Source organism: Nuphar pumila, chromosome 17, assembly GCF_984573655.1.
Source record: "Nuphar pumila chromosome 17, dmNupPumi1.hap1.1, whole genome shotgun sequence".
Taxonomy (NCBI): domain Eukaryota; kingdom Viridiplantae; phylum Streptophyta; class Magnoliopsida; order Nymphaeales; family Nymphaeaceae; genus Nuphar; species Nuphar pumila.
The window spans coordinates 6,837,013-6,864,797 of record NC_143265.1 but is presented as its reverse complement, the minus strand read 5'-3'; the positions used below and the strand labels follow the sequence as shown (position 1 = coordinate 6,864,797).

General features: G+C 38.9%; 1 protein-coding gene across 2 annotated transcripts; it reads left to right on the top strand.

The window, feature by feature from the left end:
- Positions 1–9,504: 9,504 nt before the first annotated feature.
- LOC149811500 (S-adenosyl-L-methionine-dependent methyltransferases superfamily protein) lies at positions 9,505–27,756 on the top strand. Of its 2 annotated transcripts, none has more exons than XM_089993969.1 (16): positions 9,505–9,726; positions 9,871–9,985; positions 10,581–10,692; positions 11,083–11,127; positions 11,251–11,318; positions 12,401–12,455; positions 12,572–12,651; positions 12,821–12,904; positions 15,050–15,163; positions 25,077–25,195; positions 25,753–25,870; positions 25,972–26,105; positions 26,223–26,370; positions 26,449–26,528; positions 27,127–27,255; positions 27,348–27,756. In XM_089993969.1, the coding sequence occupies exons 1-15, from the start codon at positions 9,527–9,529 to the stop codon at positions 27,236–27,238; spliced, it is 1,584 nt and encodes a 527-aa protein (XP_089850095.1). In that variant the 5' UTR covers positions 9,505–9,526; the 3' UTR covers positions 27,239–27,255; positions 27,348–27,756. The 2 variants fall into 2 exon arrangements, with proteins under 2 accessions (XP_089850095.1, XP_089850094.1); XM_089993968.1 differs by having other exon boundaries at positions 27,127–27,260.
- Positions 27,757–27,785: the final 29 nt, after the last annotated feature.

The window sequence follows — 27,785 nt, the reverse complement described above, 5'->3', positions numbered from 1 at the left end:
GATACATTGGTACATACTTCGTTCTATATATGTGAATTTTGTAAAAATATATGTGAAGTTAAATTGAACCACATAACATCATAAATAGTGCACGAAGTTTACGTATATTTTATGCAAATATTGAACTAAGTTCGCATATACCTCACAGACTTTCTTATCATCACAAATATTAATCATTATTCACCTATATTTTATGTGAACTTTTTTATCCTCGCAAGTTTACAGTTTAATTGTTTAAGGAACATCCTTAAAGTTCGAAAATTCATACAAATTTATATTTACATTGTATTCATTCCATTCATTAAAAAAAAGAACTTACCCATTGCAATCATTCCATTTATTTAAACTTAATCTACTCATACATTGCATTCATTCAAAAAATTAAACATGTTCATACATCGCATTCATTTCATTCATTCAAAACTGAATTTTCTCATTCATTCCATTCATTAAAAAAAATAAACTTGTTCATACATTCATTCAAAACTGAATTTGCTCGTTCATTCTATTTATTCAAAAAAATAAACTTGCTCATACATTGCATTCATTGAGAAAAATGAGTATACCCATACATTGCATTCATTATATTCATTTAAAAAAACAAGCATGTTCATTCATTCCATTCATTTGAAAAAATAAGCATGCTCATTCATTTCATTCATTCAGAAAAATGAAAATGCTCATACATTACATTCATTTCATTGATTCAGAAAAATGAATTCACTCATATATTGCATTTATTCAAAAAAATAAACTTGCTCATACATTTCATTCATTCAAAAAATGAACTTATTCAAATATTGCATTCATTCTATTCATTCAGAAAAATGAACTTGCTCATGTATTCCATTCATTAAAAAAACAATGAATATGCTCATACATTGCATTCATTTCATTCATTCTAAAAAATGAACATGCTCGTATATTGCATTCATTTCATTCATTCAAAAAAATGAATTTGCTCATACATCGCATTTATTCAAAAAAATAAATTTGCTCATGCATTGCATTCGTTTTATTTATTTAGAAAAAATAAACATACTCATACATTGCATTCATTCAAAAAAATAAACATGCACATACATTGCATTCATTTTATTCATTCAAAAATGAATATACTCATACATTGCATTATTCAAAAAAATAAACTTGTTTATATTGTTATTCGTGCTTCCGCCTGTTATGATCAACCTCACCACATACATTATACTTGTATGACACAACATCCTTGTATTATGTTCTCTTTCTTATTACCATAAATCGCCTTGCTTTATGAACCATTTTTGGTTGATAGATAAGTATAAGAGTCGAACGAGTGATGTGTGTGACATTATCTGCCATCTGAAAGAATTGATGTGCATTATATGACGCTCGATGTAATTTAAATATAAAGAACTTGTCATAGTAATCCTCTGATATCTTGTCCTCATACAAAATGCATGTAATCACACGTTTTTATGGAATCTCGCTAACTTGCCATTCTTCACAAGAACATAAGTACTTTTAAAGATCAACACTATAACTGTGAGATCAGTCACAAGCTTTGTACTGACGTTAGTGGCAATGCATTACTTGCAAATGTAGTTGTTGTGCATTTCTCTCCAGTTTCTCTAGCTTTTCTTTTACTTTCAACACCACAACGCCTGATATATGTCTGATATTCTTTTTTTTCTTAAAATGTTTCATCAACATAAGACGAAGCATTTCAATAAGAGGAATTAGGGACTTGTCATGTATGGTGAAAAACCACAAATTGAAGTTCTCTGCTATATTAGACGTTAAGCATTAATATCGTTTTGTTGAAAAGTAATTGTTAGCTCAGTATTCTGGTTTTACGTCAATGACAACATAATTGTATGCAACTTTGTCTTACTCTAGTTTTTTTTGAAAAAAATATTTTCATTGTTGTCTTGTTGTTGCTTGAACTATAATCTACCAAAGTGCATTGAGTGGTGAACCAAATTTCTTAAAAAAGTTCTTTGTCAAATGCTTCATTAATATCCAACACAACATGTAGGTTTTATGTGGGAGACAACATACTTTAGACCTCCATGCCTATCTGAGATAATTGTAAGTTGTATTTTCTCATTATATTTGTCGAAGTGTATGAGTTCTTCCTTTAGATGCTTAAAAAACCACGCACATGAATCCTTTGACTCTTTATCAACAGCAACAAATGCTAAAAAATATATCTCACCATAAAGATCAATATTATGGGCCGACAACAATATCTTTCTTTTAGGAATGTGTCATCTACCATAAGAACTTGAAGGCATCCTTTCAAAAACTTATCGATGCTTGAATGAAAGGATATGAACAAGTAGTGAAATCGATTTTTTCAATCAGTCTCAATATACCCTAGCGATCCTTTGTTAGCCTTCATCAAATTATTTAAATAGGCAAAAAAACATCTAGAAGGACTCTTCGAATGAACCATATAGTGCATATTTAGTTCATTTCTGCTTATGTTATGCTTATTTGTAAATAACCTCCATACATTTCTTATGACTAATGTCATTTATGATTTTTCTTAGAGTTATCTTTGGGATGTCGTGCATGTAAACATAAATAACACTTGAAATCCACTTAGAAGACACTTTTCTCACTACAAGGTTGCCCAGTGATCCACTATATATTTGCTTATTTTTTATACTTCTTTACTTAAAAGAGCCCTGCTTTGCGCACCTTTATGCAATAGATCTTCCAAGGGCGATAGACTATTATATGTAAGTTCATTCGCATGCATACGATAATGACTATGTTATTGCAGCTCTTTAGAATATTTGTTTTATAGTTATTCATGATCACATAATCTTTCAAAAACTCACGACAATGTTGAAGATCATTAAACCTTTTATTAAAAGCAATTTCTCGATCGTTTGAGCATGTTGTTAGCCACTAGAATTATTCACAATCATTAAGTTGTTTGTTATGCAAGTCATCATACAAACGAGATGTCTCCATTTTAATTATTTTCAATTAATCTTTATTATAGGAGAATCCATCGAACGAGAACTTATAGCTATTGTGTTTCATTAGTGTAATAACATAAAATAATTATACTGCCCAACAAATATTTATATAGGTTATACAACATACTAAATGTTGACTTCTCAAATGCCATTTGTCCTATGTCATCACTGTCTTTCTCCTCTCTCATGAACATAGTATAATCATCATTATCGATATCATTTGATTTTTCACCATCGACGTGAAAGATGTTACCACTAATTGACTGTTTGGTTGCATAAGCTCAATCAAAATTTATCATATCTATTGTTTTAGTTGCTTCTATACATTCAACTTTCTTGCATTTCCAGCATTCAAGATTAACCATAAAAACTTCACATCTATCATAAATTACAAGCATAAATTACAAAGTTCAACAACTTGTACTTAGCTTTGTCATCTATCTGGGAAGGCTAAATGTTATTCAAATTAATGCGATGGAGATCACTAACACTAGTTTGTCAATGTGATTTCACACATAGTGACGAATGTTAACAATGGCAAAATCTCATTTTTCAAAAACTCGCAAGAATTTTTAAAAAATCATAAATTTTGCATTCTTTTGGAAAAATCTCGACAATAAAAAATAAATTAAAAATCTAAAATTATTTTTTATAAAAAAATATTAATAAAATTTATTAAAAAATATAAATACATGGTTTTTATGATAAATAGCCATTTAAAATGTAAATATTGCATTTAAATCATGGTATTTATGTTTTTTCATAAATCATACAATATTTTGAAAATCTCACATGAAATTGCCATTTTAAACTTTTAGGCAATTTCTCGAGATATTTTCATGAGATTTTCACAAATCTCGTGATATTTGTCACTATGGTTCTACATCCTCTGCAGTGACATTTGATCATGTATAACATTAATTATTCATTCTTCATTGCCTGCATGTCGAGCATCTATATCCCTAATCGGTTTGGTCCACTGCATGCCCTTCATATGTTTGAGTTGAATATTTGGGATGTCAATAGCATTCACTGTTTAGGACAATTGGATTATCGCCAAAGGACTGAGCTTGATAGATGATGCCTCAGATATATGCATATTTTCACTTCTTTTTTAGCTCTGTGAGCAATTAAGTAAACATCACTATGAAATAACAATAATTTTACATCATCATTGTCCAATGCCATCCATATATGTTGGGTATCTAGGTTCATACAAAAATTGTATCAGAGGATCATTGACTCTTTCACATATCTGATTTTATGAGATATTAAAGTCATAAATTATTTACAGATAGTATACTCTAACTATTTAAGAGTTTTATCATTATCTGCCTACACAAACCACACAATACATCATTCATCTAATGAAAATAGCAGGTGAGAAAAGTCTATTTATATGCATTTTATACATTGAATTAACATGACTACCTACAACAACCACTCTGAAAATAAACGGCTCATAATAACCTCCTAATAACCTTTATTCAATGGTTGTATACAACAAACCCTAACCCCATAACACCAACATAAAAACATCGAATATTAAGTAAAGGATAATCAAATAAACATAAATTATAACATAAATAAATAAATCTATGAAAAACACCCTAAAGATAGTAAACCTAATGCTAGGTTATTTAATTTTTTTGGGCATGTGGTTGCTCTCCGAAAGCTTGTTATGTAATCAAGTGAAGTTTCATATGATGGAACCTTAACCTTTTGTGCCAAACAAAATTGTCTTTGTAGCAGTTGTAATTGTACTTTTTTTGTCTTGTATTAAAGTTTGTAAGTGTTCCTGATTGCGCAACGTATGTTTGCCTCTTAGCCCTTGTTGCAGTTCCTTTTCTTTTTTCTATTTAATTCATTTTAATCCCCTTCTCCCTTAAATGTGAATTATTGACTGCTTGGGAGAAGTATCTGGCTGTATGCGTGCAGCAGCTTCCTTCTGCTAGATATGTATGTCACCCTATTGGTATTAATTTGCATGTAGTCTTTGTCTCGAGGGAGGGCAAACATCATATTTGAATGAAAAAACTAGAAGAGCACTACTTGTTGGTGCTGCCGAAAAGATAAGTAATCGCAACAATGAAGTTGGCTGGGGAGCTTGTTAGTGTGGTTAGTATGAACAAGTAAGGATCTGAATAGGCGCATTTATGGATCTATCTTTTGCATGTATAAGAGCTTGGTTTTGTTCTCCAGGCAAGGAAAACTGAGTCATCACTTCTGAGGATTAGGCAAGGTGCTCAAAGACGTGAAGGTGCAAACTCAGATGCATCAGAAACCAATATATCTGACACAGATAAGATCTGCATGCAGTTATTTTTGGATATTCAAGCACCAAAGAATATTCTATTAGGAGGCATAACATGAGATATATCATGTGCAAGTTGCTTCTTCATACCTTACTAAAGTGTATACGTATAGGTATAAGATATTATGTTTGTATCTGCCTACACTTGCACATGCATACACATGCTCAGGGTTACCAGAAGCGCCATACTATATGGGGAAGCATGCTTTCTCAAAGTGCATCTTGAAAGCTCAAAACCTAGCGCTTTCGAAACGTGCAGGGAAGAACAAAAAAAATTGGGAAGCGTGCTTCCCAATTTAAGAGAAGCTCGCTTACCCTTATTTTTTTATTGTTTTTGTGTTTTTTTATTCTTGCTTTTTTCTTTTTTTTCGCTTCCTCTTTGCTTCCTAGGTCACTTCCGAGACGATTCTTGGTTTGCTTTTAAGTCATCCCACACTTCCCACTTTCTAAAATTTTGAAAGTGCCGCATTGCTTCCCGCTCCCGCTTCCCCAACTGACAACTTTGCGCCTGAATTGGTCAATGTATTACTTATTTGTTTTTCTTCTTTTTGTCAGGAATATGGACGCAACCTATCTACTCTTGGGGTTACAACGGCTGGCATTCCAGCCATAGGCAGAGCTAGAGGGGGGGGGGGGGGGCAGGACTGGGCTGTAGCCCAGTCCTGCCTCCCGAAACAGTTTTTTTTTTTTTTTAAAGCCCAGTCCTAGCCCAGCCCCGATTCCATATGAAATAGATTTTTATCCATTTTTGTATCCCAGTCCTAGCCCAACCCTGACTGCAACAAATAGTTTGATTTGTCCATATGAAATAGATTTTTATTAATAATTGTAGCCATTTTTTATTTTATCTCAAAAAATTTTTTTTTCGGAGGCGCTGCCCCCAAACCCCCGACTATCAAACCAGTTTTTTTTTCTACAACCCTGTTTGCCCCCCCCAGCCCCTCACATGAATCCTAGCTACGCCACTGATTCCAGCATATCGTTCACTATGGCAGTGCGTGGCTCCACAAGACAAACAGGAGCTAATACAATTCTAATGTAAGCGTATGAATCTTATCCTGATATCTCATCAGAAATGCAAGTATCTTCCAAAATCTGTTCAAGCTCTTGTTCTTTTCTTTTCCAAGATTTTTTTTTTAATCTTGTTGATGGTTTTTAAAAGTGGTGTACAGTATAGTTGAATTTGTTTTCCTTTTGGGGATTTTTTTTTTCAATCTTAGAAATGAAACACAGTATTGGAGTCGTAGTGACAAACATTAAAAACCACAAAATCTCGTTTTTCAAAAACTTGCGAGAATTTGAAAAAATTTCATAAATCTCGCATTTTTTAGGCAAAATCTTAAAAATAAAAAAATTGATTAAAAAATATAAAATATCTTTTTATAAAAAGTATACAAATATTTTTTATAAAAAAATATTAATAAAAATTATTTAAAAATAAAAATACACAGTTTTTTCATCGTAAATAACCGTTTAAATCATGGCATTTATGTTTTTTCATAAAATCTTACGATATTTTGAAAATCTCACCAGAAATTGCCGTTTTAAACTTTCAGGCTCACGATATTTGCCACTATCATTGGAGCATGCCATGGAATTGATTAGTAGGATGAGGCCTAAACTGTTAGACGGGCAGTCTAGGTTCATATCTCATGGGCGTCATCCCTCTGCATTAGCTGAAGCTTGGTGACTCCATGGGGTCGAGGGGTAAGACCTCTGAAATTTTATGCCGACATGGACAAAGACCGTAGTATCACAGTCTGAGCCAACGCGGCTAGGTCTTTGCGTTGCGCCTGGGGCAGTTTTTTCAAGTAAAACATAAATAAAAAGATTATATGATAACAATAAATTAAGAAACTGAATAAAATGATAGTAAAGTGTAGCCACTAACTGTATGTTCATAGCAACCCTCATCACACACCAACAATTTTTTCTTTTTTTTAGAACACCATAGGAATTAGGTTAATCCATCTCTTAGCATCTTGCTTGCTGTATTTCTTTCTTTCTTTTGTTTTGGATCGTCCAAGGGAAACCAACCCACCCATCCCCTCTAAAAAAAAAATCACTGACCATACATTGGCTGGCCTCTGGTTGGTAAAACCGTTGAGGTCTCCCCCTGCCCACTGGAGAGTATACCTAATTTCGACCTTGTGACAAGAGATGCCACCTGTGGGGTTCGAACTTGTGGCATTCCATCAACTTGGTGGAATTCACAAGCCTCCTTTACCAGATATGCATAGCCCTTGTGGGTTGGATCTCACTTTCTTTTACATAAGAAAGTTATCATGAAAAAAAAACTTGATGCAAATAGGAAATCAATTTAAAATAGTAAACCCATGCTAAGCAAAATGGTTTGAACTGGTTGTAATGGTGGTTGGGTCTCAAAGGATTCAGGTTCAGGTGAGTTCAAATAGGAAAATAGTTTGGGTATATAATTTGTTTATGTTTGGGTTGAGTACGAGACGAGTTTGGGCATACGCTGGGTTCAGATTCATTTAGTGTGAAACCATTCAGACCAAGTCTGAAAAACAGAAAATGATTGTACTGTACAGGTAATTTGATGTGTTTATCTAAAAATGCGACAATTTTTTATATTATTTTTATATTTAAAATCACAAATAGCCAATATTGGAATATCCTTTTTACCCTTTGCATGTCTGAAATTGATAAAGTTCGTGTGGTATATCTTTTCGCTCCTTGTGTGTCGCATTCGTTCACTTAAAATGAGGTCTGCATGATTTTTTTTAGACTTCACGAAGTTCAAATAAAATTATATGTGAACTTTCTTTTAAACTTGAATAAAATAAGGAAGTTCACACATATTTTATGCAAAGTTTCTCAAATCTGTTTATATTTTATGTAGACTTTCTCATCATTTCTTATGTCCATTATTTGCAAGTTTAGGAGTGATAGTCTATCTTTCAGATGACGTTTTTCTTCGTTCGCTCATCATATTAAGGTGAGTTTGATGGTAATAAAAAATTAATGTCTTGATTATCTTTTTATTCTTTTTGTTTTTCTGATGCAAGTGGCTAAAAAATAACATATAACAGACAAAAAATGTGCAATCCTAGAAGATATAGGGCATGTTTCTGTTATGATTTTGAAACTCAAAAACGAGAATCCTAAAAAGGTTTGTGGTTCTGACTCAAAATATGAAAGTTATAGGTTTATATCTCAACTTTCCAACGATTATAAAACATAAGTTTTTAACATTTGATCGAAGAGATACAAATATGAGAACAAAGATTGTTATGCAAAAACCAGTCATATATTTGAGAGAAAATTCACATATATAAGAGAAAGTTCACATATACGAAAGGTATGGCAAGCTGAGCTAGCACGACCAGGTGTTTGTGTTGGGTGCAGTTTCTTCAGGTTATAAATTTTAAAAAAATAAAATGAAAAAACTCAATTAACAGGAAACAATGATAAAAGAATGTAAACAGATATTTAGATTCTAATTATGAGTAGGGATGTCAATGGACCGCGACAGGGGCATGGGACAAGGTCTCCACCCCGGACCCATCTCAAAAATTTGCCCTCCTTCCCCGTACGGGTTTTGATTTTGACCTTCATCCCCTTCATGTTTTCCATCCTTGGTCCGGCGAGGCAAGGCGGAGCCTTGTTTTCTTCTATCCTTCTACTGTTAGAGAAATGAGAGGAGAAAAATGAAAGCTCACGCGACTCATTAGATGAAGAAGAGATAATAGATTCTAGGAAGGTTTCATGTTATGGTTAAATATATATATATATATATATAATTTTATAATATGTATAAGAGTATAATAATAATTTTTTAAACAAAAACAGGGCAGGGCGGAGCGGGGTGGGGCGAAGAAGTAAGACTAAGTCCATCCCCACACGGGTTTTAATTTTAAACTCCATCTCCGGTCCATTCACTGTTTCATGTCATCCATCCTTGGTCCAATCCCTCCGGTTCACTGCCATCCTTACTTACGAGGAGACAATGATAAAACAAAGTTAAAGGCAGCAAGAAAGGCCAAATTGAGAGATCATAAGGTTGCAAACGGATTGGATCTCGGATCGGTTTGGATCCGGGACAGCCCAAATTTTAAAATCTGGCTTCCTGAATCAGGCCCGTTTCAGCATAATCCCAAATAGGGATGGTTTTGTAATATTCCAAAAAGGAAGGGGTGATTGGAAATTTGTCGTTCATTGAAAAAATGGCGAAGTACACCGTTGGAGTCTTGGAGATAGGCTTTGGGAAAGAAAGAGAATGGCGCTCTCGTTGGTTCCCGCCTTCAACTCTCCCCGCCCCCTCTCTCGTCTCCGGCCGACCACCGCCACCGCCGCCGCCGACGCCGCCACCAGCCGCAAGAACTCCGTCGCCTCTCCTCCTCCCTTTCTCCGCAACGGCGTCTCCCCTGAACCCGGAGCCGTCTCCTCCACCGCCTTACAGTGCCAGCATTTCCAAGAGTCTCTCTCTCTCTCTCTCTCTCTCTCTCTCTTTCTTGGAATGATTTGGAGTCCTCTTATTTACTCCTTTTGCTCTCCAAAGACATGATTTTTGGGGGTTCTGATACAGAATAGCTCCTTGTTTCCTCCTTGAGGGGGTTGCAGATGCTCGGGGTGTTCCCGCGAAGTGGCTCTCGATCGCCCTGTCTTGCTCTCCGAGGCGAAGAAATTCTTCGAAAGCCATGGAATCTCCGATTTCAGCTTCGACAGCGAACTCCTGGTACTTTCTCTCTCTCCTACAGCAATGTGTGCACTTAATTTTAGAAATAGGGCTTTTCGTTTGCAGCTTTGAAATTATAACAAGCATCGGGGATTTCTTTTGCTCCATCTTAATGGTTGAATTCGCGTGTCCTTGTATCGGTTTTTAATCTAATGTTTCAGCAATTATTTTTGGGGATTATAGGAGCTCATTAGGTCTAGTAATCGCTCAATTCATGTTCATATTCATATTCACGTTGGGAATCAAATTGTCTTACGAATTTCTTCTAAAGAAGGCGCTTCGATTCAACCTTATGTATCTAGGAACTCTGGTATCTTCATATTACAACATCTCAACTTATGCCTGGTTTTCTGGACAATGGGTGCATCAATTCGAACATTTCCTGATTAGGAACAATTCACACCAAGATTTGTCGTTCGAATGATCGATTTTTGCTAAAACGCTGTCGTTTTGTGACTTCAACTTGGTCCAACTGCATATCAAATGGCTTATTCATCTAGTCGTTGGCTGCTCATTATTTTTTTCTATGAGTTGAAAGAAATCTTGTTATCGGCCAGAATATCGTACGTGATTTTGCTAATGCTCGGTTTTTCAGTGGGGATGGAGATGCCGAGCAAAGCTTGCTGTTAGGGGTTCATCGAAGGAACCGATGATCGGATTATATGAAGAGGGCACTCATGATGTTGTTGATATTCCCTTTTGTAGAGGTTGGTGGGTGAGCTTAGTTTCTGCAGTTTAATAGCAAATTTGGACTCTCGCACTTTCAAAATTTCAACAACGATAAGAAGCTAGGCTTTATGTGTTTAGATAGCAATTGCTCATGGCAATTTTTAGGACTTAAAAGTTTTGTTTGGTTTTTTATTGCTTAATATGCACTTGAGATTGGATTTGTACCAAAGTGTTCTCTTGACATGTTGCTGTTGAAATACAACTTTTCTAGGTACACGTTTAGCTCATTTTCAAGTAACTGGTTTTCATGAAAATGTTTTGTCTGGTGATTAGATGACATATTTTTACCTATTTCTCCGTCAAGTTTGACTGCCTGTTGATATATATTACTTTGAGGCATATTTAAGTGTCGTACATGTTTCATGCAGCCCATCACCCTAGTATCAATGCTGCAGTTGAGCTTCTAAAACAAGGCATGTTGCTAGCCTTCTTTGAATCTTTCGAGGAGTGCAATGCCAGTTTTTTGTCGATTGCTTTGTTGGCCTTCTCCAATTCTCTGTTAAGCTCATGTCTTACTAAGCATGTGATTTTCTCAGGTATTGCTCTATTTGATGTCCAGCCTTATGATGAAGACTCAGGGATGGGTGAACTGCGATATGTGCAGGTCCTACTACAACTTATCTTATAAATTGTGGAATATCTTTTTTCCATCCGTTGACTGTTTTCACACTTTGTTATGTTCAGAAGAAGCTTGTTGATTTTGTGCTTTCTGCATCCGCTTTCATAGTCTTCTCGGAATTTCAATATTCTGTTTCCAAGCCTTAAGATGGCTTATTAGAGAAGAGTCAACAATCTAAAGAGTTGAATTGGTTCATGTTTTCAATGTGTTCATCAGCAAAGTTGTAGGCTTAGAGTTTTATCAGCTTGGAATTTACACTATTTCCAATATACATGGATAGTTTGGTTGGGAAGCAGTTCAACATCCAAATTAAACAGTGTGCTCATAAAAAGTACAAAATTAGTCATTTACTTCTTGTGAATGATGAATGATCTAATGTGTGACAAATGCGTGGATGCTTCAACACATTTTTTTTTACCTTTTATCAATTTAAAAATAGTGGTTTTATATGCTAAGTATCACCCAAAGAAATTAAACACATTAGAAGATGTCATGTCTTGAAAAGCCAAAAAACCACCATGGTAATTTTAAAATTATTTGGAACAAAAGATGTGGTGAAAGAATTTGTCAATGTTTAGATAAGGCTGTGGAAAGTAGCAATACAATGTGTGTGTGTGTGTGTGTGTCCCTTGACAGTGAGACATACCTTTCAGTAACATTATTCTCAAAAAATATACCCATGTCTCCAACACTGATATGCATATCTGTATCCAGGAACGTTAATCCGTTCATTGCCACGCATCATATCTTATTTACAATTTTCTGTCCTTTTTACGAAGTTCTACGTTGTTGGCAAATGTAGTTTCTTTAATCTCAATGGTCAGAGCTAATTGAGCATAGGTTGGAGGAGCTGGGGTCAGATGAGTGATGTATTCCTTAGGGCATTATTACTAATTAGGCTTTGGTGTATCAGCTGTTTATTTTATTTTACCAGTTGCATTATTCTAATTGCCTCAGAATCTTTTCATTTTTTTTTGTATGTATAGTATGGGAGAATGTCTTATGATGGAAATTGCTTTTGCTTTCAATTATGCCTTTGTTCAAAATTCTTGTATTGGTGAAAGCAGATGACTGTCACAACATATGATACATCTCTTCCAGCTACTGAACGTTACCTAAAAGGTTGATTTCAAATACATCTATCAGTGATTTTGTCATTATTGATTTCTGCTTTGTCTAAGTTGGTTTCTGGTTTTAAATGTTGATGGTACACATAGTCTACATGCATTGGTTTTTAGGTAAGGTTCAGGTTGCTTTGGTTTGGAATTCAAGAAGTGAGAAGTCACCTGGTGCAGAGAAAGCAGATGCTTTGTCGGGTGTAAGTCCATTGGTTAATTTTTTCCCAGGTTTTGTGTAGCCAATGCATCTTAGCTACTGAAAAGATTTAAAATTTTGTTGTTTGCATGTAGAAGTTAATTATGATTTCCTGTGTGGAACATTGTTTTCTCTATTCGCCATGCCATAATCTGGGATTGTGGTTTTTCCAGTTTCTGTGGAGAAAGGGTGGACCGAGTAGCAACTGTCATCTGATACATTCAGTATGGATTAATTTCCAGACCTCCTCTAGCAATGTAAGCTTTCATGCTGTAGAAAGGTTGTTATGGAGTTTGTGATTCCATGATTATCTAGTTCACCATTAAAAATCAGCTGGTTTAAGTTTACTCTAGCAAAGCAACTGATTACCGAGCATGCACTCAAATCTTCTGATGGAATTTTCTCTCAATCACAAACACTTTTGCTCTTTCTCATTTTATAGTCACAGTTCTTAACACAGATCAATGATCTGACCATTCTTTTTATGCAACTTGATATTTAAATTATGTATGTCTTCATGATAAAATGATAACATTAGGAAGGGAAGAAGGTCAATGTCTCTATAGGTATAGAAGTCTTCTAGAGGTTCTGTTAGAATTGCAAGCCATATACTCAAGCAAGCCAGGCCAGGTTATCTACAACACTTTTTTTATAGGAAATAATTTGTTCTCTTCATTCAGAAAAGAGAAAAAGAGGGCTAAATAAAATTTTAGTTAAAGTGGAGCACAAAGTGTTAGCATTCTTTAAGCCTTAGACATGTGAGTCTATGGCAGTTTGACTGATTGTTTGTTTCGATTTTGCTCAAAGTGCACACACTTGCATACTGAAATTATGCCTCCATGTGTTAGTTTTTGGTTCTGTTCTGTGCTTGCATGGCTTTGTTAATGATTAGTCATATCACATAGAATTTTATTTTTGCTATGGAGAACTAGTTGTTTCTTATGCATGTGTTCTGTTTTATCTGAATTGAGTGTTAGATGCATCCTAGATCCTAGAGAGGGGGAGAGTGGGGTCAGTGGCACATTTGCTGAGGGGCACAGGGGAGGGCCTTTCACTGCAGAAATAAAGTTGGCAGTATGGAAATATCCAAGGGATGGGGAGTAGAGATCGTTGGGGGTGGGGTGGAGAAGATGCATAGAGATTGTCTGACCCAAGATGCCAACAATGGTTGCCTTAACTGAACTGATCTTGGTAGCATGGATATCCCAGTCTATCCATGCTAGGCCATGAAGAAATGGGAACTCCCAAATAAGGTGGGTCATTGATTCTTCAGTCAAAAGACAAAGAGAAGACAGACTTGCCAAATGAAATCCTCTATGCTTCAAATTTAGTTTAGTGGCTGCTCGATCCAAGGGTAATACCCATGAGAAAACATGGCCCTTTGTCAAGGACTTATACCTAAATCACATCCTTGGAAAAGGTGAGATGTGATTGCAATAAAGAATGATAGCAGGTTTTGACCAACAACCTGCCGAATTTACTGACATGACAAAATAGCTTTGTCCTCAGCCTCCACTAAATTCTTACATCTCAAGGCCTTTACTAACTCCATCCATTTTAATAGTTACACTTGATCCTGAGTATCTTTAAGAGTAATGTCGCATACACCCATACTCCTACAGCATTCTATGTAATTGCATACAGAAACATGCACAAAACATGCTACTTCTATTTTTGTTATGGTTGTGCTACTCTACAAGCTGTATGTGTGTGTCACTTTTGATCGTGTGAAATTATGGTATCTTACATGCTCCATCTTGACATGAAGTTATGAGCTAAGCCAACAACAAATAGCAATAAGTCAGAAAATAGTGAATTGTAGAGTTAAAATTTAAAACCTAAAGATTTGGAATACGTGGATGAAATTGGTCAACAATTATTGAGTCCAAAATTTGATTATAATCAATCAAATCAATGTCAATGAAGTTCAATAATTAGACAAAACAGCCAACCTCACCCAACAGTACCCAGCACACATCCATTTTGCACCATGTTGACACATATTTTGCTGCCTTTCTTACATAGGTGTTCAAAACTCAAATGATTTGTTAGAACCCTTGTCAATTTGTTTTTAGGATTTTTTGGTATACAATTCGTGCTATATAATGGATTGATCAATTCAAGTACAAAAAAAACCATTCCATGTTATGAAAGCAGTTCTAGTTTGCAGCTCTGACACATGATTCCTATTTGTCTGACAGAGAAATTTTTGGATAAGCAATGCTATCAATTTGATTTAGTTCATCATCTTGTGGTGTACTCCTAGATTAGTATCACAATGATAGATTTGGTAAACTGTTTAGAAACTTTCCTTTGCCTCTACATGATACCTTTCTCAAATAATATGTTTCTATCATCCTTTCCAATTTGGGACTTGAGTTTGTTTCCACTATCATGTGCAGGTAATTTTTGGAAATAGGTGGAGACATATAATAGGGGAAAGAGATATCTGGGAACATGTTGGAGGGGTTGACATTTCCTTGGCTCCATCCAGCTTCGGTCAAGCAAATACAAAGGTGGACACTGACTTATCCATCTAGGCCTTGGGATTTTATGGTATGAGAAAATGATACTATTCAGAGGAAGAAAGATGTGTTAGTAAATAACAAAGCTGAAACTACATAACTGGCAAGATACTTGAATCACATGACGACTTGGGTTGTTGACTTGTAAATTTTGACATCATAATATCTTTCATGTAGGTTTAATGGACTATTCTGGGAGCTAAACATTGACAGTAAGTTCCTGATCATAAATCCAACAGACATCAAAACACCCATGTCACTGTGACACGCCAAATGGGCTGGCATACCGGTGTTGACATGGGTGCGGGTACACCGTAGGTCGGGTCCCGCACTGCACCATGTTGGGTCGAGTCTAATTCAAACCCGAAACTCAGAAAAAAAGAAACAAAATCATCCCCCCTCCCCTCTCTCTCGTCTTCCCCATCTCGTTTCTCCCCTTTCACCCATACCCACATGATTTCAAAACCCACTCGCTTTTTTTTGTTTTTCCTGGAAAACCTCCCCCTTCCCACCCTCGGCAGTAGGAGGGGAGAAGAGAGAGTGAGAGAGAGACCTCCTCCTCCTCCATCTTCTTCTTCGTCTTCTTCACCTCCTTGTTCTCCTTTGTATCCAGAGAGAGAGAGTGGTTTTCCTTCTTCATACCCACACACTCAAAGAGAGAGAGAGAGAGAGAGAGAGAGAGAGAGAGAGAGAGAGAGAGAGAGAGAGAGAGAGAGAGAGAGAGAGAGAGGCGGTGGGAGACCCTCATATATATTTATTTTTTAAAATTTCAGGACAACCCCCCTTTATTCATTTTTTACCTACACCCCTCCCTTTATTCAAAATGTCATCCCACAACTCCCTCTTTTACCAAAAACTACTGAAAACTGCATTGGACCAACAAACCAGTATATGGATCTTGCATTGGACCCACACTATATATATAGCCGTGTCTCCTTACCCTCATTTTTTGAAATTGCTCGTACCCACACCCAGGTGACATAACAAAACACCAATATATAAACTAGGAAGATGGTGTTTAAACATCATGATCATGGTTATGATTGAGAATCTTCCATTTGATAGGGTGAGAACAGACATCTACTATGATCATATTCATAGCACCCTTTCCAGTGAACGGTACAAGAGAAGCAAATATACCTAGGTTCTCTTAGACATGGTTCACTGCTCCATTGTCAATATCCTAAGCAGGATTATGAGGGTTAGTGATGGCCAAGCTGCTAAACTACAGGACTGCTACTTCAGCATTGTCAGCCTTGGTCGCCTTATTGATTTTAGCATGTTGAACTGAATGTTCATGAACTCCAAACAGATGTGTTGGTTCATGTATTGATCTAGAGAATATTTTGCAATGTGTTACTTCATGTTGTGCTTGGGAATGACGTTATAGTTATCCATGTACCAATGATTGCCATTACCTCCTATGCCTTGCTGCCCATGATTCACGCTTAGTTGTTAAAAGTGCCGCCGCCTAGGCGCAGCCCCACCACCTGGGCTATTGTTCCTTGCCTAAGCGATGGGGACAATCATGTCTTTTTTTGTTTTATTATCTATGTTGACCAGGTTTGGAATAATCCAAACCTGGTCAATTGCCTATTAGGGCAACTATAAAAGGGAAAGGGCTACGCCCTTCCCCTTTTTGCTCTCTTTCTCTCTGAAATAGCAAGGAGGAGATTACCAGGTACATTTCTTTCTCCTTTTCTTCTTTTCTTCTTTTTTTTCCTTCTCCTCTGCCCTCCACCCTCTTCATTTTTTCTTCTTTTTTCTTTTTTTTCCTTTTTTTCTTTCTTTTGCTTCTTCCCATTTCCTTTTTTTCTTGTTTTTTTATCCTCTTTTTTTTCTTCCTCCTTTAACCTCATGCCTTCCACCCTCATATTTTTCCTTTTTTTCCCTTTTTCCCCTTTCTTTTCCACTTTTTCTTTCTTTTTCTTCTTTTGCCTTCTTCCCTTTTCTTTTTCTCCACTTTTTTTTTTCTTTCTTTCACCTTTTCTTCTTGCTCCTCTCAATCGGTTTTATATATTTATATATATATATATATATTTCTGATTTCAGTTATATAATCTGTTTCGCAGATATATGGTATATACTATATATATAGACACACATGTACACGCACTATTTTTATTCATAATTGTTTGTTTTTATGTCATAGTCGCTTCATTCATAATTGTCCTTTTTATTTGTTTTTTTATATTATATTTGCTTCATTCATAATTGTTTGATTTTAGGTTATATTTGCTTCAGTCTTAATTGTCTATTTTTATGTTATATTTGCTTCATTCATAATTGTTTGTTTTTATTTTATATTTGCCTCATTCATAATTGTTTGTTTTTATGTCATATTTGCTTCATTCATAGTTGTTTGCTTTTATGTTATTTTTACTTCATTCATAATTGTTTTGGTTTATGTTCAATGTTATGCAATTATACAAAAGTTTGCAATATGTTATATTGAAATGCACACTTATACTTCATTCATGGTCACAATCACAATTGTTTCTGCTTGTTACCTAAATTTAACAATTTATTGTGATATTCTTATTTTTTTCAATGTTTTTTTGGGTCCTGCCTAGTCCTCGATTAGGCCTTTTAGGGGGCCTTCTGCCTAGGCTCCGCCTAGCGCTTTTGACAACTAATTTTTCACGTTCTATGTCCAACATTAAAGGGCTTAGGATTATTTACATCTGTCATAAGGATGATGCCATGATGATGTAGAGCAGGACTGGGTTCGGTCTACACAGAGTGACCTGGGCGTGTCCAAGGATCTCGGCACCAATGGGATGGACGATCGGACCCAGATAATGGATCCGATCGCGAGTTCGGTGCCCCGATGCAAGGACGTGGTGCCCTTGCGCACTTACTCAAGGCGAGCAAAGGCTGGAAGCAGCACCGCACATTGACAGCGCCCTAATCCATCAGCAGCGACGAATTGCCTCGGGTCCAAGGACTGGACCCGAGACCCAGATCCAGTCACGCCCTATTAATACCCTGTTTTAGGGTTGCGTGGGAGAGAGAAGATTGATTTTTTTTTCTTATTATGAGTTTTCCTTTGACGCACAGTCGGCAACAACCTCTCTTTAGCCCTTTGTTTACTGTTTTCGTTTCCTACTTGTTATTTCATTTCACTGTTCGATTGAATTGTTATTGAAAATAAAGCAGCCACTGTTCATTCTACGGTGATCTTCATTAGTATTCTTAGCATATCGCACGATTGGAGCAGTCGTGATTCTCATTTCTTCAGCACTGAAGTGCCTCGTTACCAGCAATCTTTGTTGCGTCACGTGTAACACGATCCTCCACGCTGCATCAAAGTGGTATCAGAGCACCAGCATTCCTCCGTCGTCAACGACATGGCGCAAGAAGCGAGGAACAATCCTACAAGCGAAAACGAGCAGGAGGAAACCGACAACGAAGATCCGATTATGCGAATGAGAGATATGATGACCAAGATCCAAGAAAATCTGCTACGCGTAGACAAAGACGTAGTCGGCATGTCGAAACACATGGATGGGATCGAGGAGTGGATTGGCGTTCTTGAATCGCCGGTAGAAGCGCACACGATGCAAGTGAACAAGTTAGGCGAGGGTGCAGTCAATCCTGCGGATGCCGCATCTATCGATTCAGCTCAACTAAACCTTCAACGTGTTGCGCGACGTGAGGGCATCAAGGTGACCTTGCACAGGGATGCAGGTCACATCCATTCTTCGCAACCGATACCTTTTTCGAACACCATCATGGGTGTCACTGCAGAGCTAGTGGCATCATTCAGCCGACCCAAATGGTCGTTGGCGGCCCCTCCAACGCTGGCCTGCATGTGCAGGCTTGGCCGCGATCACGGGTCCACAGGCCAGGCACGGTCTGTCGGGCCCAAGCGTGGCCCTTGGTCAGGTTGCTGGCACAACAGTGTCAGCCCGAGCAGGGGCTGATCAGACCCACTTTCCCGAGCCTGCATGTGGGGGCGCTGCAACAGCCCACCAACTAGCAGGGGGTAATGGGTCTGTGTGGATGGGGTTCAGACCGGACTTTGTGACAACAGGACCCCGACTCGGGTCTCGGGGACCATCCTTTGGGTCCCAGGGAGCGGGTCCGAGTCTTGAAGCCCCCTACCCGACCTACCCAGTTGGGTTCGGTTCGCAGTTCACCCCAAATAAGATCCAATCCACTACTTTTGAGCTCCAAAATAGAACCAATACCGACCTAAACTCATATCGGACCCGGACGGAGCTCCAGTTTGAATTTGAGCTGGGTCAAAACCAAACTCATCTTGTTACGGATCAAGGATCGAGTTCAAACCATGCCTTCTCACACCACAACTCGATCCATGATCCCACCTACCCCATTCTAGGTCCGACGAATAGTTTAGGACTTGACCCGATCCAGATCCAATCGGGTGAATCATCCCAATACTACACCAACTAAACCAAATCCGTTAACCCGTCCTCGATCCAGAACTCGGTACCATACCCAACACATTACCCCTATCCTAACCCGACCCATAACCCGAACCCACATTATCCATTTCCCACCAACCCATAACCCGAGCAACCCTTCCACCTTTAGTAGGGCATCCAGTCATACCGGTGCCACAACGCCGACCACAGATGGTTCCCACCCACGGGCGAGCCAGATCGGGGCAGTTTCCAGCAGCAGCCATACAGATTCAGCAGGGATCGGCGCGACCTGAGTGCCGACCACACGTCGTTGGAGTTTGTCAGCACCAACATCCAGGCGAGCAGTACTGCGAAGAGGGTGATGAAGCAGTGTTGGATGACGACGCTTTCTGGAATGAGTATCCTGCAAGAATGGTGGAAACTCGCCAGCAGAGAGCACCAGAGCACCCCTCCACCTACGGGGTGAAGCTAGACCTTTCGGAGTTCGCAGGACGATTCGATGCGGAGCAGTTCTTCGACTAAGCCTATGCCGTACAATTTTCTTCAACTACCACACTTAGCTAAGTACCGTCGTGCCTCTCTAGGATCCACTCGGTTGAGAGGCTTAGCGCAGACATGGTGGGTCGAACTGCAGAGGTCGAGGGAGCGGCAGGGACTAGAGCGCATACAGACATGAGAGGAGATGCAGAGATTGATGCAATCAAAGTTCGTGCCATCAGACCACGCTGAGCGAGCCTACAAGGAGTACCTGACCCTGCATCAAGGCACCCATACTGTGGCGGAGTACACTGTTGAGTTTCATCCTCTATCTCTGCGAGTGCAGATCGAGGAGACCGCCGCCAGCAGGTCATGAGGTATATTTCTGATCCCCGTCCTGCTATTTCTGATGATTTAAGTTGTGTCACAGTCGAGTCATTAGATCAGGCAAGCAGTTATGCCATGAATGTAGAGGAAAAATTAAAAAGGAGGCATGAATATAGGACCTCCCATAGTGACCAGTCCAGTCGACCCAAGTCGAGTTTCCCAACCTCGCTCCCCTAGGAAGGAAGACTCAAAGTCCACCCCTAGAGTAGATCCTAGCAAACTCGACCAGTCCGGATCCATGTACCATACTAGATCCAAGGTCAAGCCTAGTGAGTCTACCATTCGTTGTTTTAGGTGTCAGGAATTAGGTCATGTCGCGTTCAAGTGCCCCACCGTGAGCAAGAACACCCATTTCGTTGAGGGTATTGTTGAGTCAGCTTCTGATAGTGAGAGGGTGAGTCGTTGGTTGAAGGAGATAACGAGAGGGAAGTCGTAGAATTTGACGACAACGTCGAAAATTTATTGTCTATCCGTCATGTTTTGACCGCACCCCGAGAGTCGACCCCTGCAAAATGGTTGCGGAATAACATTTTTAGAACCCGGTGCAGCTGTGAGGGGCATGCATGTGATGTTATAATTGATACTGAGGCGTGTGAGAATATGGTGTCCGAGAGTGTTGTGTCCACCTTGAACCTGAAAATGGAGAAATTGTCCCAACCATACAAGATGGCATGATTCAAAAGAGGAAATGAGGTTCCTATCACTCAACGTTGTTTAGTTCGGTTTTCCATGGGGGAGAATTACCACGATTAGGTGTGGTGTGATGTAACCCCTATGAGTGTGTGCCACATTCTTTTGGGACGTCCTGACAGTTTGATCGCAAGACCATTCACGATGGCCGTAGGAACACATACTCCTTTATTTTTAAGGGTCATAAAATAGTCCTCCCTATCAAGGAGACCGGTTTTCCCACCGTGGATAAGCCTGAGCGAGTTTCCCGGCTCACGGGCCTATCTTATCAGTCTTTCTTGAGCTATTGTCGGGATAATGGTTATTGTTATGCCTTGGTGGCTAAGCAGTCGATGAGTACGTTGTTGCCCGTTCCCGCGGACATCGCGCCCCTTGTTGAGGAGTTTCGCGACATTATGCCAGACAACCTTCCTGATGGTCTACCTTCGATGAGGGTGGTGCAGCATGCCATTGATTTTGTCCCGGGGTCGAGTCTACCTAACCTCCTCGCGTATCGCATGAATCCCTCCGAGCATGCCGAGTTGTTGAGGCAGGTTCAGGAGTTACTGCAAAAAGGTTTTATTCGTGAAAGTGTGAGCCCTTGCGCAGTACCCGTCCTGCTCACTCCTAAGAAAGATGGGTCCATGCGCATGTGTGTCGACGGTAGAGCGATCAATCGCATCACTGTCAAATACCATTTTCCCATTCCTCGATTGGATGATATGTTTGATATGTTGGCCGGTGCCTCTATTTTCTCTAAAATTGATTTAAAAAGTGGGTACCACCAAATCCGTATCCGGGAGGGGGATGAGTGAAAGACGGCATTCAAGACACGTGATGGATTGTATGAGTGGTTAGTCATGTCATTTGGGTTATCAAATGCCCCAAGTACTTTCATGAACATGATGACCCAAGTATTGCACCCTTATATAGGGAAGTTTGTCGTTGTATATTTTGATTTATAGCACATCTTTGTCTGATCATTTGAGTCATTTGCGTCAGGTCTTAGAGATTTTAAGGAGGGAGAAGTTGTATGTCAATGCCAAAAAGTGTGAGTTTATGACGTCAAGTGTGGTCTTTTTGGGTTTTATTGTGTCATCTGATGGAGTGAAGGCAGATCCCGTCAAAGTCTGTGCGATTGTAGAATGGCCTACCTCAAGGACTATAGGAGAAATCCGTAGTTTCCACGGGTTAGCCACTTTCTACCGTCGTTTTGTGAGAAACTTTAGCACCCTTATGTCTCCTATCACAAAATGCCTAAAGGGTACTAGTTTTCATTGGACGTCTGCTGCGGGAAAAGCCTTCACGCTCATCAAAGAGAAAATGACTAGTGCCCCCGTCCTAGCCCTTCCTGATTTTAACACAGTCTTTGAGGTTGAGTGTGACGCCTCTAAAGTAGGGATTGGTGTCGTCTTGAGTCAGAACCGCAGACTCATTGCATTCTTTAGTGAAAAGTTGACTCAGGCAAGGTGCCAGTACTCCACTTATGATGTCGAGTTCTATGCCATTGTAAAAGTCCTTCGTTATTGGAGGCATTATCTCATTTATAAGGATTTCGTCTTGTACACGGATCATGAGGCATTAAAGTATTTGTATAGTCAAAAGAAGTTAAGTGCTAGACATGCCAAGTGGGTCAGCTTCTTGCAAGAGTACACCTTCACTATTCGCTATCAATCAGGTACTCTGAACAAGGTAGCTGACGCACTTAGCAGAAAGAATAGCCTTTTGATGACTATGGGTTTGAGCAGTGCAAGGAGTTGTACCCGACGGACCCCAATTTTCAGCAAGTCTGGGAAGGGTGCCTCTCCTCTGATAGCACAACTGACCCACGGTTTAGTATACACAACGGTTACCTCTTTCGAGGTAATAAGTTATATGTGTCAGCGTTCTCTCTTAGGCTACAATTGATTTCCGAGTTACATGAAGGGGGATTAGCTGGGCATTTTGGACATGATAAGACGTTCACACTGTTAGATGAACGATACTTTTGGCCCAAAATGCGTAAAGATGTTGTCAAGTTTGTCCAAAGTTGTCGAGTGTGTCAAGTGTCCAAGGGTCGACGTCAGAATAGTGGTTTGTATACTCCATTGCCCATCCCTGAGCGGCCTTGGGAACATGTTTCCATGAATTTTATTGTGGGTCTTTCCAGAACTTCGCATTGTTTTGATTCCATCCTAGTTGTGGTTGACCGATTTTTCAAGATGGCTATCTTTGTCCCGTGTAAGCGAACCACCGACGCCTCGTTAGTAGCCTCGTACTACTTCAAGGACGTGGCCCGCTTTCATGGGTTGCCCCACACGATCACCTCAGATCGTGACACGCGCTTTATGAGTCATTTTTGAAAATCGTTGTGGGCCGTATTGAAAACCAAGCTTCAGTTCAGCAGTGCATATCACCCACAAACCGAAGTCGTAAACCGCACCCTAGAATATTTGCTAAGGAGTCTAGTTGGGGAGAATGTCAAAACATGGGACCTAGTCTTGCCGCAAGCCGAGTTCGCATATAACAGTTCCATCAACCAGTCCACGGGCAAGTCTTCTTTTCAAGTGGTTTATGGTCGGTCACCCACCCGTGTAGTAGATCTAGCACCTGTGTCCAGTCTCCCAGCCCTAGCCCCAGACACGTTTGATGTCATTGAATACATGCGTGATATACATAGACAAGTTCGAGCCAAACTTGTTGAGAGTTACGAAGCTTACAAAGCTTTCATAGACCAAGGTCGTCGAGATGTCCAGTTTCAAGTTGGTCAGTTAGTATGGGTTTAGTTAGTATGGGTTTACCTGCGTCCTGAGCGTTTCCCAGTGGGTACTTATGGTAAATTGAGTCCTAAGAAATATGGCTCATTCAAGATTCTCCGGCCATTGGGTCTGAATGCCTACCTCCTTGAACTGCCCGAAGATTGGAACATTTTGCCTATCTTCAATGTGTCTGATCTATATGCTTATTGTGGTGACAACAAGTCGTCAGAGCCGACTTCTTCCCAACCAGGGGAGAATGATGCAGAGCAGGACCGGGTTCGGTCTACACAGAGTGACCTGGGGCGTGTCCAAGGATCTCGGCACCAATGGGATGGACGATCAGACTCAGATAATGGATCCGATCGCGAGTCCGATGCAAGGACGTGGTGCCCCTGCGCACTTACTCAAGGCGAGCAAAGGCTGGAAGCAGCACCACACATTGACAACGCTCCGATCCATCAGCAGCGACGAGTTGCCTCGGGTCCAAGGACTGGACCCAAGACCTAGATCCAGTCACGCCCTATTAATACCCTGTTTTAGGGTTGCGTGGGAGAGAGAAGATTGATTTTTTTTTCTTATTCTGAGTTTTCCTTTGACGCACAGTCGGCAACAGCCTCTCTTTACCCCTTTGTTTACTGTTTTCGTTTCCTACTTGTTATCTCATTTCACTGTTCGATTGAATTGTTATTGAAAATAAAGCAGTCACCGTTCATTCTACGGTGATCTTCATTAGTATTCTCAGCATATTGCACGACTGGAGCAGTCGTGATTCTCATTTCTTCAGCACCGAAGTGCCTCGTTACCAGCGATCTTTGTTGCATCACGTGTAACATGATCCTCCACGCTGCATCACATGACCGACACCATTAAAGAGACCATGACCTCTTCCTCTAAAATTACTTCTTTTCGACCTCTGCCTCCTTGAAATGCACCATGATTGTTATTCATAAATAGGACATCATGTGAAGCATTCTTGGTCCCAGTTGTAGATGATTTTGCTCCAAACATCATAGTTCAACAATAATGGGTGCAACTCAGACAAACTGGGACACGAAGCTTTCCATATTTTGCATTTTTATTCACTAGTTTCGCAGTCCTGTTATATTCTAGCCAATATCATCGTTATTCATTAAACTTAAATGTTGAATGTTCTTTTTTATGCTGTTTGAATAGTTTTATCTAGTAAATTAAACAAATTAGTCATGGATTTCAGGACGTGTTTTCACAGATTTTTCTTCACAGGCATTTGATTCTTTGCTACACAAGCTACAAAAATATGTTCCCTTTGGATCAAATGTTATTGATCTATACGCAGGAGCTGGAATTATAGGACTATCTGTGGCCATGACCAGGAAATGCAGGTAAATACTGTAATGAATCAAGAACCTTCAATTACTAACAAAGTGTCCACCAAAGATCCAAATGGACAAGCACAAAAGTGGTCACTAAGGGCACACTCACAAAACCCACAAAGGGCACACACAAGAAGGCTCAAAATGTAAAAAAAATATAGGTTTTATTGATAACCCAATTGCAAGAAGCATTACATAAAATGAGGAGTTTCACCCCTTTTTATATGCATCATAGAGAGCCAAAGAGAGACGATGGAGCTAGTTCAAAGGCTCTATTTGTAGCCATTGGACTAGCTCCAATGGCTAGTGACAGGTCAAACTAGTCAACTTTATGTTGACTGGTCAAAAAGAACAAAAGTAAATAAAAGAAAAAGGAAAAAATATTTACAACAAAGAAATTATAAATATATATACATATATATATACACATATGTATATATGTATATAATACATACACATATACATATATATTATATTACATGTATATACAATTTAACAAATACTTGATATAGTTTCTGTTTACATTCCATCAGCTATGAAATATTCCCTTCTTTCAATGTTTTCAGGGTTGTGAAGTGTGTAGAAGTAAACAAAGAGTCAAAGCTATCGTTTGAGAAGTCGATCAGTCGCCTGCCAAAATCTTTCAGTGGCAGCATTAGTTGGCACCACACAGATGTTGCAATGGTTTGTGATTTGTGTGCATGATTATGTATATTGTTAGATGATCAGTGTTGTTGTGTCATTTGAACCATGTGCCTGAGTCAGGGCATAAATTTGTGCTTCAGGAACCCCTTTACTGGCTCGAGGGCTCAGATGTTGTTGTGGTAGATCCACCTAGAAAAGGTTTGCACCCATCACTCATTGAAGCACTACAAAAGTTGCCATCCTTGAGTAAGAAAGCCATTCAGATGACTGGGAGGTAAAAATTGTTTATTCATTGTGATACTTAAAAAAAGGAAACTACAAATTTCTTTAGTGAACTCAGAACTGGATAATCTGTGGATTTTTTAACAGAGGCGTCTATATTTTGATGCAGTTCTAAAGCAAAAAATGAGGAAAAGCGGCCCTGGGTTTTACAGGCAAGGGAAGCGCGTGTTGAGTTAAATGTCAATGATGCAGATAAAAGTCAATCATGGCCTCACACTTTAATTTATATAAGCTGTGGATGGGAGAGTTTTAAGAAGGTGATCTTGCAAGACTGGAAATTTTGAGAATTTGTGGATCTCTTTTTTCACTTTAAGTTCTGAAAAGCTTCCAAACAGGACTGCGAGTCTTTGGTTTCCAGCAAAATATGGCATCTGGAAAAAGCACATGGATTCAACTTCTTCCCTGGCACCCATAGGTATGACTTTTCCACTGCTTCATGTTGAAAATTTCTGCAAATATTGAGCCCTGGAAAAGAATTGTCCATTTATATGGAGCCTTGTCCTTAGGCCATACAGCAGACGTTTCAAAAATGGACAACGCTCAATGCAGATTACCTACTTTGTGTGCACAACCAGCGATGGTATTCAGCACTGCATATTTAAGATGGATCATAATAGACAACCGTCAGGCCCTATGTCTCAATAAAACCATCCTCAAAAAGTAATAGACCTATCCTATGCTTGAGATGTGCTCGACATCTGTCATGCAATCAGATATTTGTCTTGATAAATTTATCCATGAAAGGGAAAATCATAGCAACTTGGTTCTCCTTGAACACAGTCTAAAGTTGAATTTTGTTCTGTGCTTGGCCCAATCTCCACTGGTCCCTTCTGGAGATTAGACTCCTTTCAGCATTTACAGCAAGGACCATATCCAGCACTTAATTCAATTCATCTGCACTAGCTGGTGCTGCATTTTGGATGTGTTGCACTAAAATATGTATTTATTATACTGTTAGTCACCATCAATTTTCTTGCAAAATTTCTATGTCGACTTCCATAATCTATGTGCAGCATTGAAATCTTGGCCGTATTCAAATGGGGAGGGCTGAGTCACCATAGGAAACAGAAGAAAAAGAAAACTGGAAGGAGGAAGGATTCTCCAAAGAATAGTTCATCAAGATGATCTCTCTCTCTCAGTGGGTGCTGTATGTTAGATCATCTCTGAGTAACTTGCTATCTGGAGCAGAAGATGTGGAAATGACAGTTTTGCCTTCTGATTTTTCTTAATACAGGTCCCTTTAAAGCTTTGTTGGTCTCTAGTTGAGCCTGTGTAGTTGGGATAAGGCTTGATGATGATGATCTGGTCCCTTTAGAGCAAAGTTTGCCTCCGATACTTGATCCCATTCCTTTTCTGTTGCATATCTTGGTGGTAGCTGGTTTGATCCTGCATATGAATGGAGCCGGACCTAGTGTGACTCGACTGTAGCAACCAGGTGAACCCTGCTAAAAATCAACTTGACTGTTCTCCAGTTTAAATTGAATTGCTCTGCCCGTTCATTCTTGTGTTACTTTTAACTTTTGAACCTAAATAGCTGTATCTTCACAGAGCTGTACATATCTGCTATGCTGTAGATGCAGCATATCATTTTCACAGTGAATATACTCATTTCTTGAGCTCAGTATTATCTTATTCTTTTTAAATGCTTTGTGATGATATGTGTTTATTTTTT

Bases quoted from the DNA above. Each gene is read 5' to 3' on its own strand.
- LOC149811500 (XM_089993969.1), top strand. From the start codon at position 9,527: ATGGCGCTCTCGTTGGTTCCCGCCTTCAACTCTCCCCGCCCCCTCTCT. The intron at 9,986-10,580 runs GTACTTTCTCTC...TCGGTTTTTCAG, and splicing joins GCTTCGACAGCGAACTCCTG to TGGGGATGGAGATGCCGAGC. The intron at 10,693-11,082 runs GTTGGTGGGTGA...TGTTTCATGCAG, and splicing joins TGATATTCCCTTTTGTAGAG to CCCATCACCCTAGTATCAAT.